The 13,748-nt window shown below is 39.1% G+C and overlaps 2 protein-coding genes across 2 annotated transcripts; both read right to left on the reverse strand.

Moving 5' to 3' along the window:
• Positions 1-293: 293 nt before the first annotated feature.
• Positions 294-2,702, reverse strand: LOC126790917 (uncharacterized). The gene is made up of 3 exons (XM_050517294.1): positions 2,084-2,702; positions 1,527-1,910; positions 294-1,230 (listed from the first exon to the last, which is right to left on the reverse strand). Exons 1-3 carry the CDS (start codon positions 2,285-2,287, stop codon positions 556-558), a joined length of 1,263 nt encoding a protein of 420 aa, XP_050373251.1. The 5' UTR covers positions 2,288-2,702; the 3' UTR covers positions 294-555.
• Positions 2,703-2,881: 179 nt separating this feature from the next.
• Positions 2,882-5,368, reverse strand: LOC126790924 (nudix hydrolase 25). The gene is made up of 6 exons (XM_050517302.1): positions 5,214-5,368; positions 4,865-4,915; positions 4,345-4,437; positions 3,814-3,908; positions 3,208-3,319; positions 2,882-3,122 (listed from the first exon to the last, which is right to left on the reverse strand). Exons 1-6 carry the CDS (start codon positions 5,277-5,279, stop codon positions 3,018-3,020), a joined length of 522 nt encoding a protein of 173 aa, XP_050373259.1. The 5' UTR covers positions 5,280-5,368; the 3' UTR covers positions 2,882-3,017.
• Positions 5,369-13,748: the final 8,380 nt, after the last annotated feature.

Here is a 13,748-nt window from a genome sequence, read left to right on the forward strand (position 1 = left end):
TATCTGATTGAGATGCAAGATGCCAAGATGTACTTGATTATCAAACAGCAAAGAGAGCTGAGCTGTTACAGAATTATGTCACTCTAGTTAGGGGAGTTTGGAGTGTAGCTTATATATATATATATATTAGAACTCCAACTCTTGGCTATATTATGTCAACACTTGATTCAGAATGGAAATATGAAAATCTACTTGTATGATCAAACACCAAAGGTTCCAGCTACCCAGCTTAACCGCATATTATAGCAATGAAACACATGTAAACCACGATGTAGGATTAAAAACGAGTAAGAGGTCATGCAATTTGCTGCAGTGATGAACATCTTGAATCAGATGACTGATTTAACATTGATTTATCAAGAAAACATCAGAATATCATGGTGATCCAAGTGCGGATCATTCCTAATTGTGATCTTCCGGATGGCACACAACTCTGGTGGCTACATTACTGCAAAGTGAAAAGAATAAATTAGTAGTGCAATCTTAGTTTTATGTGTTCATTGCAATTTCGGAGGTTGTCCCCAATTTTCGACTTATGAATGCAGCTGCAGCATATCAGTTTCTGAGGGTTCGAGGCCTCCCTCTGCCTCGCTTTGGTTTAGAAAATCCCATCTTAGTTGCTTGGCTAACGGGCTGCTGTTGCTTAGACTTACAGTGATGCTGAATATCTGAGATTGATAAAACTGTCAAGGAAGCTTGTGAATCTGGATTTGTTTTAGGAGGTCTCCCTGGGCCTCGTCGCTTCAGTGGCTGCTCTGATTGTGGATGTTCAAGAGCGCAAGGTACTTCACTAGTAGCATTTGCCTCCATATCATCTTTAGCTTTAGACCTCCCTTGACGCCTCTGGGGCTGCTCATTAAGAGGTTCAATATCACATGGTACTTCGGCAATGGTACCTAAATCCATATCACTTTTTGCCTTTGATCTCCCTCGACGCCTCAGTGGCTGCTCCTCAGGAACATAGGGTACCAATTCCATAACTTTATTAGATTTAGGTCTCCCTGGACGCCGCTTTTCTTGGCCTTCTTGTTGCCACTTCCGTTGTTGTTGATTATGCTGAGGTTGTGGCTCCTCTCCACTCTCTCTTTGATTATTGTCTTTTACAACTTCATCTTCACCCAACTCTGCTTGAACCTGTTCTTCTGTCATCTCACCTATTTTTGCTTCTCCCCGGTTTTGCAATTTGATATATGCCGGTGATGCATTTTCCACTTCATCCATGTTTGGCCTCTGCATTGTCAAACATAAACACAAGGATTTTTTATATCAGCATTTATATGCTTTTCAGCTAAGAACAAGAACAAAGAGACGCGAGCAACCACAAATTACTGGAGACAATTCAGATAAAACTAGTAAATATGCACTTACTTTCATATCAAGAGCAGCATTGTTCAACAAAGATCAAAGCTTAAACACAATTACACTAACATCTTACACCAATGGTTTACCAATTACCACATTAGCAAAAATAAGAATGTAAAGCAACAAATGCACACTATGCACACACACAATATTACAAACAGTACCTCAGCTTGTCCCATCACTACATTCTGGCCATCTCCTCCTTCAATTTCCTCACCTTCAAATGCTTCATCATTCACCTTCCCTTCTTCCTTGCCACGCCATCTACCCCGGCCTCGTCTACCCTGCTCCGGCCGCCTCTTCCTCCTTGACTCTGTCTCAACATCAACATAACCCCCATCACCACCATACTTAACCAAATTAAAACTGTACCTCCCACCTTCCAACACAAGCACCCCCATCTCACATTGCTTCTTCAAATGAACCCTTACCATACCCTCATGCGCCCATGCCAAACCTTCATATTCCCTTTTGATAAACTCCGATATGGCAACCTCACTCACCCCTCCTCCTTCCTCATTCAACTCCTCTATTGCTCTTTGTATCATCTGCATTCCCGTCCAAACAAAAACAAAAGAATCAAACACAATCACAATAAGCCAATCACTTCATTCAAAAGGTATAATCTTCTTGCTTCTAAGAGTCCGATCACCTTACAAGAATTGTACTTATGAAGAATCAAAATCTGTGAAGTACAGTGCTTTAGAGTTGTTGATGTTACCGAGGCATAAGGAGGATGAGTGGGAGTGTGGAAGCTAGGAATGAGCTCTTGGATTCGGCGTTCGACGGCGGCGACGTTAATGTTTCCTGATCGTCCTGCAGCCGCCGCACGTGACAAAACGGCGTCTCTGAGCCTGCACATTGTGCGTTCTCGCCTCTGCTGTTCGAGGTTTTGAAGACGAAGCTGATGGGAATCCTGAGCCATTAGGGTTTAACTGATTGTGTTTCAATACATGAGTCCTATATAATATATGAGTTGATATGACCAAATCTTTGTTGCACCCGTTAACCATGTTTAGGATTAAACTTTAAAAGTAAAAAACATGTACTTAGTCACCTCAAGCTCAAGGTCATTCTTTAACCAGAGGAACCACTGAAGCAGTACAACTAAGTGAATTAACAAAGCAAGAACCACCCATGACAAATCAAAATTAAGCTCGCAGGCCACTTTTTCTAAGGGGAAAACTGGGAACTAGTTCACTCGTTTCAGCACTCTATTATGGTACGAAAAAAATACAAACATCTCAAAAATCTTGAGACTTTGTCTCTTAAAGTAGAAAATGAGAAGCAAATATAATGTGGAGAACCAAAATTCATAACCTTTGAAGTTGTAGTGCCAAGAGATAAGCAGAGGATCAAGTGTGTTCCAATGATAAAAATGACCACAAAGCAAACCTTTCTCGGCATTTTTTTTCCCATTCAGCTTTTGATGCACTCTGCAATCGCCATTTTAGGGAGGACCGGCTGGAGGAAGCAAGTCATTCCACAAAAGATTTTATTGTTATGAACAATGAAAAGATCTAACTAAAGGTACTCAACATTCTCATTTACAAAAAGCAAGAGTTCTACTTTACTTGATCCAAATTTCAGTACAGGTAAAATGAGTTAAGAAGATGGACACATATAAGTGATATAACTACAATCACACACAAGATTCACCATTTGGATGATTTACATTTTGCAGATAATCCACTTTCGTACAAGTATGGTTTGAAGGTCTTCATAACTTCTTCATACGTCGGCCTCTTGTAGTCCACTGCCTGTTATCAGTAATCTCACATATCTAAGTATGTCCATGAACATAAGGATGAACCTATTAACTGGAAGCTTTATGTTCAGCTGTACCTGCTCAATAACTTCTTCAGGGATTGCCCACTTCCACTCCGCAAATTCTGCATCAGCTTCCCCAGTAGCTAAGTTTATCTCACGCTCATCCTTTGTGAATCTCATAAGAAACCTGTTCATGGCCCATATTCATAGTCAGGCATCAAACACTTGTGTGTATCTCTCACTTGCATACATTCACCTGTATATGGTAATTAAAGGTACACATATAAAAGAAGCAAGGGAATAGAATTTAACAATCAATATTTCACTGGGAGAGGAAGCCTGGTCAGAACACGCAGAGGTAATTCCTGTTTGATAGGCCATTGGATATGACTCAAAGCATTTCTCTACGAAATAGATAGAAGTCTTACATGTTGAGAATTCAAAAGTCGTTGATTGGAAATCCTCGGTAACATGATAGGAAGAATTTTAGGAACTTAACAAATTAACAAAAATTATGGGAAACTAGTTTCACAATGGCAGAAATGAAATTGACAGCAGACAATTATTGCCTTATTGGTATAGTCCACAGAGAGGCAGAGAAGGAGTTATGGCAGAAAAGTTGCAAGCTTACGAAAGCAGGTCTTAAATAAAGTGTGCTTATGTGAAGGAAGAACGACTTGCCATTTTTGTGCTTGCCCATGCCATTCACCTCCCCAGAGGCGATTAACTTTGGCCTTCACGGCAGGTGGGAAATCATACGTCAACCAATTCGGAACCTGTCAAAATACATAACCTCAATCATAAGTACACCAACTGAATGGCACTACAAAACTGCTGTATACTTCTTAACTTATAATGCTTTAAATTCTATCCAAGGCATTACTTCAAGACACTGGAACTCTACAACCAAAGAACTTTCACACAGTAGAAACTAGTACTTATAAGCAATGTTCAAGATTAGTTTCAAATATGAATCGTGCCTGTCCATCTTCTTTATCACTTTGTTTTACACCCTTAACAGTCCCTCAAACACAATTTTTTTTTCTTTCGTTCTTTCTTTCTTTCTGTCACATCAAGAGTAAAAATTATTCGATATTATTCCCAAGGAAAAAGAGCTTTTAAGAATGCCAATATGGAATGATATCACTTTCATTAATAAACCTGCACATTTACATCATTATAACACTGATGGTACTGGTTATGCAAACAAACCTCAGCTATAATTTCAGCAGACACTATTCCAGTCTCTTCTCGTAGTTCCCTAATAGCTGCTGATTTGGGTTCTTCCCCATCTTCAATACCGCCCTGAGATTGAAGATCCAAAAATTAATCACCTGTTTACAAAAGTAAGCCTAACTCAAGAATTCGACAATACAGTAGAATTGAGACCCCTCTCAAACACTCAATCAAAGCAAACAACTCCAGAGAAAGTTCAGCCTTTACAGTAGCTACAGCCAAATCTAGATTTTGCAACACTAAGTACTACAACCAAGATCACTTTAACTTGCTCTATTACACAGAAGCAAACTGGACACACACATTAATAAAGTGACACTGTTGGCAACTGATTTAAGTGATAGAGAAACAAAATTAGGTACACCAGTAACTATATGCACAGAAAAATTAAACAATGAAAAGTTTAAAACTTTAGACACAATAATTGCATATTCAATAGTGTTTAACGAAATCCTAATCTCAGCCTATGCAGTTAAATCTCAGACAGTTGTAATACCTGAGGCATCTGCCATGCTCCGGGAACATTCAATCTTGATCCCACGAAAATCTGCACCAAATTCTCACACCGTTACAATTTGATTCCAAACACACAACCAATAAAGTTTCATAATTTGACAGCAGCTCACAGCTCTAAGTAAAACACAGCTCAAACAGTCCAAGAAAAGCAGAGATTACTTGATGAAATTTTTTTTAAAAGGATTAACCTTCAACATATAATAATAGTAATAGTAATAAGATGAAGATTAGTTCACAACTATGTCTGACCCCAGCAGAACATAGGAGAGAGAAAACAGACAAAGCGAAGAAGAAGAACAGAACAAGCTTGAAAAGCAAGAGAAGTTTACCAGATTATCAGAGTTAATGAGGCAGACGCCGACGTTGGGACGGTAACCAGAGGGCAGATCCTCCATTGCTGTCTCTTTCTGGTTCTCTCTGCTTTGAGATTGCTTTGGTTCAGACTTTGAGAAGAAAATGAAAAGACGAGAGAGAGAGAGAGTAAATAAATGCTTTACGACTCTCTCAGTATAAATTATAAAATAAGCTTTGTGGGAATTAGTGACGTTGACCATGACAGAATGCTTACTCACCCCACAAGTAGAAGAGTCTGATCTCCTGCGACGCTTCTCTTTTTACTCTCTCCATAAACTTCTTATATAAAAACTTGAGACGCGTGATGACACACCCGACTCACTAGTAATTTTTTTTAAATGATTTTTTATTTATACATCTAAAAATAATATTTATACGTCTTCATTTAGTAAATTATATTTTTATTTTTACAAATACTTAAAATAATATTTAGACATTTCTACTTTTTCATAATTAATAATATTGTTCTCTTTTATTCATTCATTGTTTTAAAATTCACTAAATAGTAAACACCAACACAAAAAATTCTAACATCTATTAAACAAATTTTCTCTCACATTCTAGCCGAAGTTTATCAAAAAATTATGTAGCTTTTCAATTAATACATGAAGATTAATAATGTTATTTATTGTATATTTTAACAATAAAAATTGAAATTAATAAATCATTTAATTTTTTTATTTTAAAATAGGCAAATTGAGAATTCTCTTATTTTTTACTTTTTTTTTTCACTCTTATGTCTTTTTAGTAATTTTCACATACACTAAAAAAATCAAAACATATAAAAAAAAAGAGATCTAAGTACTAATTTGAGATGTATAAATAGAAGCTCTATTTCAAAAAAAAAAATCCTATGGGGGAAAAGGGGAAATCGTCGAATCCAACTGCAACAAAATGCAGGACATGGTGCATAACGGACTCATGGAGGCTGAATTTTTGTGTTATTGTCACCAATAGCGATAATGGGGCAATACTAAAACTTGTTTTTATAATGTGTGCCACGAATTATTTAAAATTTAAATGGTAAGATAAAATTAACAACTGGATCGCCTGAGTGGCCTGACTAAAGATCTCAATTGAGGTAGTCGGATAAAATAGCTATCAGATCAGATCGCCTGACTAAATATCTCGTGAAGGCGGTCAACGTTGAAGCTATGAGGAGTCGGATGGAGAGTGCATGATGAGAGGGGGAGTTTAACGTAAGGGCGTGAGGGGTGGCGCATTGGAGTGGAGTGCCCTAGTGATGGCAACGTAGTCAATGGAACAAACGTTATGCGGGATGAAAGAGAGGGCAGCCGCTAAAGGACAAAAGAGGAAGCATAAAGTAGTGGGCAAAGGGACGTTGACTTTCAGAAAAAGCCTTAGTGCACTCTTGTTTATCTTATTCTTCTTCATCATCATCATTACATCTTTTCTTTCTTATTGAATAATTCAAGCTCTAGCGTTCTTTGTCAACTATGCTTGTGCGGTTGTGCCCATATAAATATTGTGGGCTTTGTTTGGACTGTAAAGGAGCCCATATTGGAAGGTCTATAGAATGTTTTGAGTAATTTGCCGAGGTATGAGCATAATCACTTTCATTTTGTCTATGATTAAAAAGTGGGAACCGAACATGATTAATGGGCATATCGGTTTCATTAAACTCAGAAATACAACCAAAGGAAATTACACACAGAGAGAAAGGAAATGAAATGAAACTTAATATTGAGCAATACATGCATATATATAAATTATTTATAAGCACATCAAGCTACACCAAATGCACCCTTAGTTCTTCTTAAGCAGTGAAAGACCCTTCGTTTTGTATCACCAAATTCATTGCCTCGATCTGCACATGAGGCATAGTAAGGCATGTTAAGGAATTGACCTTCTCCTCTTCAATGCTTGGGCTAAGAGCTCGAAGAGGTAGGTAAGTATGGGATAGTTTTCTTTGCTTTATGTATGAGTGAGTTATGTATTTAAACCAACCACATGATGATGGAGCTTAGCAAGTAGAAAGTGGGATCTCTATAGCCTCTTAAGTTTGCACAGAGCAATATGTGTTTAATTAGTTCTAGCTTAGGACTATGCTGAGTGTTGTGTGTATTGTTAGCTCTTGAGCTCTCTAGCAGTAATGCAATGGTGGGGGTGTATATGTAAGATTGAGGTTGTCTTCTCCTTTTGTTAGTTTATATTTCTTCTTTGTTGTATCTATCAGTTTCAGCTTGATGCATTCAATTTTTCAAGTTTACTAGGTTAATGGATATATCCTTTATCAACCATCTTAGTTTGGTGAAAGTTTTTCATCCTCATCGGCAGTGTAGAGCCCCCATTTCTTAGTCAATAAATTGCCCGAGACCCATCCTAAGAATAAGAATTAGGTGTCTGCCTTTAATTTTTTTTCTGAAAGCTTCTGAACATTTTCAATTTTGACAGTTATGAATCGATAATTTTCTTCAATGTGATCTCCAATTGGTGAAGTATTTCTAGGTCTAAAGAACAAACTCACAGCAAATTCCAAAAAAAATGGTGAAATGTATCACGAGTCACACTTGTTATGTATAGCCTTGTTGTAATTTAAGTCTTCTTTTTTTTCCCATGCCCACTTATAGCTACATAATTGGTGATGTTAACAAAAGATTGAAAACCACTGAATCTATGCTTAGATTATTATCTTTTATTATTGTAATTACTATGTTTCCATTAGATCAGTTCATTTGCTTCTTCTTAAACTGGAGGAGTTTTGTGTGAAGAAAAGAGACCGTATTGAAGTAGTATGCATGATTGTTGTTTATGGATTTCTAGTGAGTGTGTGTCAAATGTATCCTTTTTGTGAATTTTGTCATCCAATGCAAATAAGACAGTAACTGTATATAATCTGTCCCATGTTCATTCAGTTAAAGAACAATATTTCTTTATTACTTCCTTGACATTCTTTTAGTTCTATTCTGGAATTGAAGAGTCTGGAGCCAGTGATGTGGTCCGCAGATATTGTAAGTAATGCTATCTTTATATTATATGTTTATGAACTGACCTAAATATATGTGAATTACTGGATGTTCATATCTTTCTTTGTCTTTGTCGAGCAAGCAGTCTGTTGCTTTTTAGCTTATATGTCTATATTCTTAGAATTTTCTTAGCAGCTTTTTATCTAGTTCGTAACTTGCTATATTCATAGAATTTTCTTAGCAGCTTGTGTATGAAGTGGATTTCTGTGAGGACTAGCTTTGCTCTTAATATATAATCAATGATTTTATAGGCTTTTATAGCTTGTACAATTAATCTATGAGGGTCTGTAGTGTGCATTTGAGATCCTTTAGTGCTGAAAGTTACTTAGATGTCCACATGGAGGTACTTGATCATCCTGATCCATTTTGGTGTGTTGTAGGTGCATATCTATATAAACAAAGCCGGTGAGTGTGTTTTTTCCTATTGCAGGCTCCTGATATTGAATTTTGTTACATTGCTTATTTGGTTTTTTTTTTTGGAACTGCAAAGTGAGATTTGAAGAGCCGGTTTAGGTATTTAGGTATTATATGTATAACCTCTTGATTTGTATTTCAATGGATTTTTAATATATGTTGATATTACATGTCGTCATTTACTGGGGATTTGTTTTTGTAAGAAAAATTAAGAAGACCCAGCATATCTTAAACAAGCACGAGCCCAAGAACAAGGAACAACAAAACACTCTAATTTTATGAGTTGTAATTGCAAGTATTCTTTTAGAAGTATAAGTTTTGTATTTGGATATATTTTGGTACAGTGTAATTGTTCACTTTTGTACAAAATTATTTTTGAATATTAATTGAGATACTTTCAAAAGCAATTGCAATTTTTTTTTTTGGTCATGGATCGAAGTTGGGGACGGACTGAAATAAATAATAGAACTGTTCAATGTCAGAAGAGAAAATGAAGCATATGAGATATTGGGTTGACTGGAAGTGACCTCAAGGGGGACGGACAGGCAAATCCATCCTCAATGTCTAAAACTGAAAATGGGGATGGTACATCTAGAGACGGACAGTTTTTTGGTCCCCAAGCATCAATAAGGACGAGTTTCGTCCCCTGTAGTATCAGTAGAGATGGAATAACGACCGTCCCTAATGCCTTGATATCTAGTAGTGCCATTTGATCGATGGATAAATGGTCACCTGAACGGTGGAGTTTCTGGCATAACTAGTTTCCCCATCTCCTTTGTTCATATGAAGTACTTGCACGACCTGCATCTCGATCTCCGTCTACTATATATGAAGAGAAATATTGGAACTTACTTGATTGAAGTGGTTGATGATTAATTATAAAAGAGAACGTATACATACACACATATATACACACACGTGTATATAACTATATATATATATATATATATATATATATATATAAACTGCTTATATGTGTTCTTGATGTACGACGTGGCTCCATGATAGGTGCAAAAGTATCTAACAAAGATACCATATTGTCAAGACAATTATATCAATATATTAAATGGCAAATAAATTTCATTACACAGAGAATTTGTGAAATTAAGACTTTAAGACACAAGAAACAGAAACATAGACAGATGAGTAACCAGAAACCTAATTAATTAGCTAATGTATACACAACCAAAAATTACAAAATTAAATACTCACTAACTATACACAGTCCACACTAATTTTTAGGCTGTTCAAAGTGAATATGGATGTAAATATGAGAGAAACAATAAAGTACAAAATTAAATACATACTAACTAGACACAGTGACGAACTACCACACAAATTTTGAGGGTGTTCGGAGTTGATTTGTTTGGTGAACAAAAATGAATAAAACAAAAGTATTGCTGAAAACAAAATATCAAAAAATACATATGGATGTAAATATGAGAGAAACAATAGTTAGGAACTTCACTCCACCACTTGTTAACGTAGTGATTATACTGATGTGATACGATGTATTCTTTGCTTGTGAAGTACGTCGTACTCCTTGTCTCTTTCATGTCACAAATGTCACACGTCGTCAAAGTAGAGACCACGGTGGCGTGGTCTTCGACTCTCCAACGCTCAAGTTAGGCTGATGGTAATTTATGCAAAGTAACAGTAGAGGGTGTAGTGTACTTACCTTACGAGGTCAAGGGTTTGACCTTTTATTGTTGAGTTAAGGTATATCATTTACTTATCTTCTGGTGTGGGATGAGATCCGATTAATGTGTTCTCTGGAGTCTTCTTTGAGATGCGCGTGAGGGCGCGTCCGTAGCCGGTTTGGGCCACGGGACAGCCCATTGTACAGCTAGTGCGGCCGACTCACTGTTAGTAATGCGAGACTGGGCTATTTGTTAGCTTTAGTGCGCTGATAGTTGTGCTGATTATGGCGGGCATAAGCATATACCAACAAGTCCCCCCAAGTTCCGAGTCTAGGGAGGTAATTTCTTGACTAGGGAGTTAATATTTAAGCATTTTGTCATAATCAGCAGTGGGTCCCACAGACCCTCTCGGAGTCCCCCCACTCCCCGGTTAAGGAATGCCGAGTTGGTGAAAGTGTAATGGGCTGTGTCAAGCCTCTTTGGGTGTTTGGTTGGTCTCAGTGCTTCCATCGTAGCATAGTAAATATTTATGCGTAGGACGTTTGATCACTATCTTTAAGCAGTGCGTCCGTCATAACGTAGTAAATTCTTACGCGTAGGACATATTTCCATCGTTGTCTTTGAGCGTAGTGCGCCCGTCATAACGAAGTAAATTCTTACGCGTAGGACGTCTTTCATCGCTCTCTTTGAGCGTAGCGCGCTTGTCATAGCGTAGTAAGTTCTTACGCGTAGGACGTCTTTCATCGCTATCTTTGAGCGTATTGCGTCCGTCATAGCGTAGTAAATTCTTACGTGTAGGACGTCTTTCATCGCTTTCTTTGAACGTAACACGCCCATCATAGCGTAGTAAATTCTTACGCGTATGACGTCTTTCATCGCTATCTTTGAGCGTAGTGCGTCCGTCATAACGTAGTAAATTCTTACGCGTAGGATGTCTTTCATCGCTATCTTTGAGCGTAGTGCGTCCGTCATAGCGTAGTAAATTCTTACGCGTATGACGTCTTTCATCGCTTTCTTTGAGCATAGTGCGTCCGTCATAGCATAGTAAATTCTAACGCGTAGGACGACTGAGTGCTATCTTTGAGCGTAGTGCGTCCATCATAGCGTAGTAAATTTTTACGCGTAGGACATCTTTGATCGCTGTCTTTGAGTGTGGTGTCGTGGGCTGGGAGCAGCGTGATTCACGCTGTGGGCAGCATGTGTCGTGCATGCATTGGGCAGACGTGCCGTGGACGATTCAATTTCGTGGGTCGTGACGTTATCCAAGGACACAGTTATTGCGTGCAGTTAATGCGTGTGTAACTGAAGCGTTACCTCGGTAACTCATGCCACGTGGCGGGATCTGGAGTGATGTCTTTTGGGTCGACGGATAAGATGTGAGTAACGGTTTTCTGTATCCGACGGTTAAAGAGCGCTTTTGAGAAATCAACGGGCGAGATGTGGTCTGAGGTTTACTATAAAAGGGTGAAAGGGATATGAGGGCTGTCATTATCGACAATTCCAAGTTTTTGAATCATGAAATCTCTCTCGTTCCCTCCTTTGCTCTCTTATCCTGTTCTTCAAGCTTGGACGAAAGCTTATCAGGGTCTTTGTGTAAATCGGCTTTTGAGGTATGTTTCTGATCGAAATTCCCTATATACGTCTTGTGGTTTTGGTTGTTTGTTGGTGGCTTTGTGGTTATAGGGTAAAACAGTGGTTTTGAGTTTGGGTTTTTCCATCAAATTGGTAGGTTTTTGGTCTGTTTGATCTTTGGATGGGTGTTTGTGCGGGCGGTGTTGATGATTTTTGGCCGGTAACTGGGTTTGGTGTTTTCTTCGTGTTCTTTGTGTTCTTCATGTTCTTCATACTCTTTCTTGCGTGGTTTGTAGGATAGATCTAATTAACTTTCTGACTTCTAATTTTAGGTTGTTCGTCTTTGACTTTGGTGTTGTTTGCTGCGGCGTGATGCCTAGGATAAATATACTAACTGACAGCGATTCCGCGCCTGCAGAGGGAAGTTGGTTCGCGTCGTCATCCCCTGAGTCGTGGACGAGTGAATTGGAGGCCAACTATTTGAACTTAGTTCGGCGAAGCGGTGGAAACGACTCGCGTTGTGAAGATCGCGCTTTTGTCTTTGCAAGGGTGCTAGCGAATTGGGAAACTAGTGAATCGTCAGGCACCATGGAGTCAAGACATGAGGAGGTTGGAGAAAGTGAAGTGAGTCTTGCTCCGAGCCAAGACCAAGGTGTACGTGAGCGTATTACGAGCGCCTCAGGGACTAGTACTTCGGGACCAACACTGAGTCCGGCGCCTGTAAGGCGTTGGCTAGATGGCGGAGTGCAAAGGTCGGAGGTGGAAGAACCGCGGGTTGCTGACTCCGCCGCAGTGCTTGGTTATGTGGAAGAATTCAAACTACTTGCTACGATCGTTGCGCGGTCGATCGGGATGGATGATTATGGTTCGATATTACCTGATGGGCACGCGTTGGTCAATCCCTCCGTATTGCGGCTCGGGGTGGAGTTGTCGTTGGATCCGCGCCTGCAGTGTCTGGTGGCGGAGTTCGGCTTGGCCTTTGGTCAAGTCAGCTATAACATGTGGCGAGTTATTCTCGGCCTCTGCTCGCTCTTCCACCTGTCGGGGTGTTGGTTTCCAACTGCGGCAGAGGTACTCCACTTCTTCAAAATAGACTATAACCAGCGGAATGGTAACGGAGGAACTGCGCGGTTCGTTAGGCGAGACGAGCGTAGTGAATTTCAAGTTTTGGAGAACTGGCCCTCCTCAAAAGCTAACTGGAGGAAGAATAGCTTCATAGTAGAGGGGCGATGGGAATACGGGTGTATCAATGGGGTAGAGTATCTCCCGGAGAAGCGTATTCCCTCGAGTAGCACGTGGTCGTGGGTTCAATTCCCACAGACGGCGCCAAAGTTAACATAGTGATTATACTGATGTGATACGTTGTATTCTTTACAGGTGAAGTACGTCGTACTCCTTGTCTCTTTCCTGTCACAAATGACACACGTCTTCAAAGTAGAGACCACGGTAGCGTGGTCTTCGACTCTCCGACGCTCAAGTTAGGCTGATGGTAATTTATGCAGAGTAACAGTAGAGGGTGTAGTGTACTTACCTTACGAGATCAAGGGTTTGACCTTTTATTGTTGAGTTGAGGTAGATCATTTACTTATCTTCCGGTGTGGGACGAGGTCCGATTAATGTGTTCTCTTGAGTCTTCTTTGAGATGTGCGTGAGGGCGCGTCCGTAGCCGGTTTGGGCCACGGGGCAGCCCATTGTAGGGGTGGCAATGGTATAGAAAACCATTCCAACCAATTCGTATACCAACCGTACCAAATATGTTGGTATACCAAATACTTGGTACATGGTATATGGTACAGTATACCGTACCAATATTAAAAATACGGTAGGTAGGTGGTATAGATTTTTCATATACCATGGTATATCGTACCTACCAACTTATATTATATTAAATTATTTA

Source organism: Argentina anserina, chromosome 4 (genome assembly GCF_933775445.1).
Source record: "Argentina anserina chromosome 4, drPotAnse1.1, whole genome shotgun sequence".
Classification (NCBI taxonomy): domain Eukaryota; kingdom Viridiplantae; phylum Streptophyta; class Magnoliopsida; order Rosales; family Rosaceae; genus Argentina; species Argentina anserina.